Raw genomic sequence first — 6,862 nt, 5'->3', positions numbered from 1 at the left:
CCCAAGCACCTCCTAATTCAGTCTGAATAGATAAGAAAATCAAGACCCTTCATGTCCGACAATCCATCAGACTTTAACCCTATCCCCACCCCACCATTCCCTCACCAAACCCCTGGGACTCAAAGCAGCCTTGGGCAAATCTGAGCTTCCCCCACTCAAGGCTGGACCTGCAGGTTTCAGCTCCTTGGCACCAACTCCCACCTGCTTGGCTTGGAGAAAGAGCTGCACGAGACACAGAGGGATGTTCATTTAATGCCAGCAAACAAAACCAAAGGAAAGCAACAGCTCAATAAAAGAAGAAACCCTTAATCCTCTGCTATATATTAAGTCCACATTGCCTCCACTGAAGTCCACTCTGCACAGTAGATAGTCTTAGACCAATGGCAAACACCTCCTGTGTCAAGCACGGATCCCAAGATCCCCCCAACACTCCCTGCCCTGCATTCTGTCCATATTTACTCTTTGCACACAGGGAGGCACACACTGAAGTCACAAGTTCCCTCGATCCACAGAGGGAGGAAAAGAGAGAAAATGAAAGAAGTTTTCTCCTCTGCAGAGCTAAATCTGCACTCATCCCAATATTCTGGGCTTACAGGACCTTTATCAGACACATTCTGCAGCATCTGTTCACTGGGGAAACGTGTGTGGATGGCCAGGCCCAAGGAGTGGTGGGCAATGGAGTTCCATCCAGGGGTGTTCCCAGGGCTCAGCACTGGGCTCAGGGCAGTTCAGTCTCTTTCTCAATGATCTGCACAAGGACATTGAGTGCAGCCTCAGGCAGTTCCCAGGGGACACCAAGCTGGGGGGGAGTGTTGATGTGCTGGAGGGCAGGAAGGCTCTGCAGAGGGATCTGGACAGGCTGGATCCATGGGCCCAGGCCACTTGGAGGAGGTTCAACAAGGCCAAGTGCCGGGTCCTGCACTGGGGTCACAACCACCTCAAATCCCTGACCATGCCCTGCATGGTCCCCACAGCCTGTCCTGTGTCCTTAATCCCTCAGTTTCCAAGGACTTCCTGGGACAAGGGACCTCTGTGCTCTGGGTAGGGAGGGAGCTCCAAGTGCCACTGGAGTGGGAACCACAACTCCTCAGGTTTGTGTTCTTTGGGAGGTCTGGAACTGGTGAGACTTAGAGCCACAGAAAGTTTCTCTTCATTGCCCACAAACAAAAATTAAATTCAATAAAATTTATAAACACCCCAACTCTTTCCTCAGCTTTCCTCAGCCACAGGGACCTGGAGAATGCACATCCTTGATGTCCTGGTGCCACAGCCCAGGGTGCTCCTGGCCTCCCTTGCTGCCAGGGCACACGGCTGCCTCCTGCCCAGCTCCCTGCCCACCCACAGCTTCTGACAGGGCTGCTCCCAGCCAGGCAGGTCCAGCCTGTGCCACGGCCAGGCTGAGTCCCCTGCAGGGGCAGACACTGCCATTTGTCCCTCGGGGATTTCAGGGGGTTCCTGTCAAGACGTGCTCTCCTCCTCCCTAAAGCCCTTCCCTGAGCACAGAGGCCTGAGAGACCTTTCCAGGAAAGACTCAGGTAGAGAAGCCATGGAGTCCCCAAGCACCACATCAGTGTCTGCTGGAATTAAATCCCCTCCCCATTGCACAGCAGCCCTGCATTTCCCTCCTGCAGCCTTGGTGTCCAACACAGCCCTTGAGGTTCTTTGGGCTCTTGACTTTTCCTGCAGCCCCCAAGTGCAGGGGAACTTTGCCTTTCCCACAGTCCCCCCTGCACAGCCCAGGCCATGCCCAGCAATCCCTTGTCTGTCCCTGGCCTTGCTGTCCCCCCTTGGCAGCGGCTCCGTGGCCCCTTTGTGCCCCGCTGCCTCCCAGTTGGTCCCACAGCCCCCTGGGCAGGCCCAGCCCAGCACAGGAGCACTCAGGGTGGGGAAGGGCCCCTCTGATGGGAAGCCCAGGGCTGGCCTTGGCCTTGGGCACACAAGATGGGAGGCAATTTAGGTAGAATGAAATTAATGACATTTTTTAGAAGACAACAATGCCAGAAGGAGGGAAAAAAAAGAAAAAAAAAAAGGAAGACAGATTTGGCCTGTCATGTCATGACACGCACTGCGAGTTATTGGCAGAGGGAAGCAGGCAGTCTCTTGCTGCTGAAAAGCATCCAGTCATCATTTTCCTCACGGCATCCTTGAGCTCCTGGTTCCTCAGGCTGTAGATGAGGGGGTTCACTGTTGGAGACACCAGCGAGTACAGAACTGCCGCCACCAGGTCCAGTGTTGGGGAGGAGATGGAGGGGGCCTTCAAGTAGGCAAAGAATGAGGTGCTGATAAACAGGGAGAGCACAGCCAGGTGAGGGAGGCACGTGGAAAAGGCTTTGTGGTGTCCCTGCTGAGAGGGGATCCTCAGCACAGCCCTGAAGATCTGCACATAGGAGAAAACAATGAAAAAAACCACCAAAAAAAGAAAAGCACCAACCACAAGAAGCCCAATTTCCCTGAGGTAGCCTGAGTGTGAGCAGGAGAGCTTGAGGATGGGGGGGATTTCACAGAAGAACTGGCCCAGGGCATTGCCCTGGCACAGGGGCAGGGAAAATGTATTGGCTGTGTGCAGCAGAGAATAGAGAAACCCAGTGGCCCAGGCAGCTGCTGCCATGTGGGCACAAGCTCTGCTGCCCAGGAGGGTCCCGTAGTGCAGGGGTTTGCAGATGGCAACGTAGCGGTCGTAGCACATGATGGTGAGGAGGAAATACTCTGCTGAGATGAAGAAGACAAAGAAAAAGAACTGTGCTGCACATCCTGTGTAGGAGATGGTTGTGGTGTCCCAGAGGGAATTGTGCATGGCTTTGGGGACAGTGGTGCAGATGCAGCCCAGGTCTGTGAGGGAGAGGTTGAGCAGGAAGAGGCCCATGGGGGTGTGCAGGTGGTGGTCGCAGGCTATGGCGCTGAGGCCGTTGGCCAGGAGGGCAGCCAGAGAGATGCCCAGGAAGAGCCAGAAGTGCAGGAGCTGCAGCTCTCGCCTGTCTGCAAATGCCAGGAGGAGGAACTGGGTGAGGGAGCTGCTGTTGGACATGAGCTTCCCTTGCATATTAGCACCTGTCTGAGGAAAAAAAGGCAGTAACAAGTTATGGTGGATGTCTCAGAAAAAAATCTATTCCAGTCCTCATGTAAACCCCTCAAATCAACTTTTCTCTCTCACAAAGAATCTGTGGCTGGTCCATTTTAGGAGCTTTGTCGAGTGCTGGCTCAGAAAGCTCCAATGAGCAGGGGGCTCTGCTGATGTTCTGGAGGACTCAGTTCTGCCCTACAACAACAGATAAACAGGAACTGGGAGTGATGTTTGATGAGATCCCCCCATGGTATTAAACAGTTTCTCATCATTGTCACTCCCAATCCACCCCATTGCAGAGCAGAGACATGGGGATACTTTTTTGTTTTTATTGCTTCCAGTTGCCCCACCTGAGGGGGTGGAATTTCTAAGGCAGAAATCCTTGGCATTTATACTTCTGTCTATGAGACACTGTGTGGGTCCTGTGAGACACAGAGATCATCCCTTCCTGCAGTGTGGGGCAGACAGTCTGTCCATCAGCCCTGCTCTCAGCTGCCCAAGGCTGTCACCTCTTGAGCTGGAGGGCAAAGGCACCCCGGTGTTCCCCTGAGGAGAAACTGGACACTGCTGGGAGCTGGTGACTCCAGATCTGCAAACTCCTCATCCTGTCTCATCCCACCAAGGCAGATCTCAGCTCTGCCCTCCCAGCCAGGGGCACAGAGGGCTCATTCCAGCTGCCTGCACACACTTTCCAGCCCCACTGCCATGGCCTCAGTGCTGAGGGGCTGTGGGGAACACAGAGCTGGAATGGGAGAGCTGTGCCCTTCAGGAAGGCAGCCTGAAGCACAGCAGGATCATCCAGGGACAGAACTGCAGATGTTACATCCTGAATGGAGAGTCCTGCAGACTGTCCAGAGCTCCCACCTGAGCTGGGAACAAAGGCAGCATGAAGAGGAGGGGAAAGTGGAGACATTCCCCCCCCCTCCTCTGGAGGCCCTACAGGGGCAAAGAGATGGGCAAAGGGAGTTTCCCCTCCTCAGGGCTCCACTGCCAGGAAGGTAACTCATGTCACTGAGCCCCTGGCCATGGAGGGAAAGGCTCTGCTGGGTGGTGGAGGAGATCAGGGGCTTGTTCTGGGCAAGAAATCAGCAGTGCAGGGGAGGGCCCAGAACTGCCCTAACCCCCTCCCAGGGCATTTTAGCAGCAGCTCCCTCTGTCTCTGCCCAGGGCTCTGCTGCCTGGAGCTGTCCTTGCCAGCAGCTGCTTCCCTGTGCCCAGGGCTGGGCCCTGGCAGTGCTGCCAGAGCCCATCCCAGCCCTGGGGGCTCAGCTCTGCCCTGCAGGGGCTGTGCAGGGGCTGTGCAGGGGCTTGGGAGCAGCTCAGGAAGGTCATCATGCGAACAGAGGTCTCAGTGCTTTCACCAAAATGGAGAAATAAATTCCCATCTCCCACTCCTCCCCAAGCAATGAGGAGTAGAAATCTCACAGCCCAGACTCCTTCCCTTTCAGGTTAATGCTGCCTTGATGTCTTTCTTTAAAGGCCCCTGGGGTGATCTGGAGCTGTGAGCAGCTCTGACCACACTGCACCCATTCAGCTGCAGAAGGACACTGCCCTGCCAGGCGTGACACCTTCTCCCGGAGCTTATCCCTGGAGCACTCTGTGGAGCTCCCCAGGAAGGCTGAGAGCTGCCCCTGGCAGGAGCAGAGCCCCTGCCCTGACACGCAGCCCCCAGAATGAAGGGACCCTGCTCTGACAGAGAAGCCCTGGGCAGCCCTGGCTCAGCACCCGGCCTCCCACCCTTACAGCCGACCCCAGGAGGGAGATTTCATGCCCTGTCTGTCCGATGGTGCCACAGAGAGCCCCTGCCCTGGAGCATGTCATTCTCCACAAGAGAAGGAGCCCTAAAACACATCCTGCCATATCTGAGCTGCAGCAAGATGTGCAAGCTCTGGGAGAACCCTCCAGCACACTCATGGATCACCCTGAAACCAGGGACTTACTGTGTTAAGGACCGTGCAGGTGACTCCACCAGTGAACTCTCAGCATTCTCACTCTCCACAAAGCCTCTCATCTCTCTGCCTTCTCTCCTGTGCCCTGGGTGCTGCAGGCAGTGCCCTCAGCCCTGCTGGGCTGTGCAGAGAAGCTGCTCACCAGCAGAGCTGTGTCTTTGAAGCTCTTCTTGGTTGCCAGGAGCTCCCTGTGTGCCAGGAGCCCGGCCCAGCTCAGCAGCACAGCAACAGCCCCAGGCATTTCATGACCCTCGAGGGGGTTTGGGGATGAGTCCCTGAACATCAGGCCCTGAGGAGAGTTGAAGAAACTTCTTGAGAAACCAAGTGAGATTCAAACTGTAAAGTTTCTTGTAGTGCTAATGGGTCCCACTGAGGGACCCAACTGAGAAAACATCCCCAGGATCTTGTAAGAGCACAAACTTGGAAACTGTGATGACAGGTCAGAGAGCTGATGCCAAAACCAGCAGAAAATAACTGCTCAGAGACAAAATTTGGTCTTTAAGCAGTAAAGGTATTTATTTTGAGCAACATTGGGGTGCCTGGCAGCTATTGCTGCACAAACTAGCTCCAAAGTTCTCAGTGAAAAGTCAGGTAATTTACACAGTTTCGGTAAGGGATTACAATATTTTAGGTGAATATTCATTAAAATTACAACATCTAGTTATAATATTCATATTAGGTGGGCTTCAGGCGGAGCTTGAGGCGGAGTCATCCTTTTGGGGAGATTCCTGGGGGTCGTTCCTGTTTCTTCAGCCTAATGAGGGTCATTTCTTTTGCTCTTCTTCGTCGTGAGCTTTTCAACTCTTCCTGACTACTTGCAAAAGTCTTACTAAAAACCACTTTACTCAGCTCTTCACCCCCCTCAAATGTCCATCCTATCTAATTTATGACTACTAGGCAAACCATTTTGTTATCTTTCATTAGAATAGAGCATACCAAGTGCAGGCAGGCCTCTCAGAGCCTGGTACCTTCTCTCCCTTAACTTATCTCATAACACATGTTCTCTGTCTCTGTCATTTTAACCTAAATGCAGCATTCCTCAGAGTGAGTTCTGTGAACTCCTTCTCAGAGCAGGATTCCAGCATCTAAAAATCCCTGCTCTGTTTCAGAATCACAGAATCATCAAGGTTGGAAGAGACCTTTAACATCTTCTGGTCGAACTGTCAACCCAGCACCACCAGAATCACCCCTAAACCATATCCCAAAGTGCCACATCCAGATGCCATCTGAACACTTCCAGAGACTCCACCACCTCCCTGGGCTACTTGTTCCAATGCCTGAACACTCTCTCAGAGAAAAAAGGTTTTTTAATACCTAATCTGGACCTCACCCAATGCAATTTAAGGTCATTTACTCTCTTCCTGTCACTACAGGTTTGGCAGAAGAGAACGACCCCCACCCCACTAAAACCTCCTTTCAGGTCATTGTAGAGAGCAATGAGGTCCCCCCTGAGCCTCCCCTTCTCCAGACTCAACAAGCACAGTTCCCTCAGCCGTCCCTCAGCAGACAGGTTTTCCAGAGCCTTCCCCAGCTCCGTTCCCTTCTCTGGACACGCTCCAGCCCCTCAAGGGCCTGTTTGCACTGAGGGGCCAGAACTGGACACAGCACTTGAGGTGGGGCCTCCCCAGTGCCCAGCACAGAGGGGCAATCAGTTCTCTGCTCCTGCTGGCCACACTCTTCTCCACAAAGGCCAGGATGCCCTTGGCCTTCTTGCCCCCCTGGGCACACTCTGGCTCATATCCAGCCACTGTCAAGCAGCACCCCCAAGTCCCTTCCTGCTGAGCAGCTTTCCAGCCCCTCTGCCCCCAGCCTGGAGCATTCCAGGGGGTTGTTGGGACCCAAGGGCAGGCCC

The 6,862-nt window shown here is 54.0% G+C and overlaps 1 protein-coding gene across 1 annotated transcript; it reads right to left on the bottom strand.

The window, feature by feature from the left end:
- Nucleotides 1–2,053: 2,053 nt before the first annotated feature.
- LOC113981221 (olfactory receptor 14J1-like) lies at nt 2,054–3,025 on the bottom strand. The gene has a single exon (XM_027708508.1). It carries the CDS (start codon nt 3,023–3,025, stop codon nt 2,054–2,056), a length of 972 nt encoding a protein of 323 aa, XP_027564309.1.
- Between the last annotated feature and the right edge of the window lie 3,837 nt (nt 3,026–6,862).

The sequence above is a fragment of the Neopelma chrysocephalum genome, unplaced genomic scaffold (genome assembly GCF_003984885.1).
Source record: "Neopelma chrysocephalum unplaced genomic scaffold, ASM398488v2 Primary Assembly neopelma1_96269, whole genome shotgun sequence".
Classification (NCBI taxonomy): Eukaryota; Metazoa; Chordata; class Aves; order Passeriformes; family Pipridae; genus Neopelma; species Neopelma chrysocephalum.
Note: the sequence above shows the minus strand (reverse complement) of the source record. Positions and strands in the feature narration are given on the sequence as shown.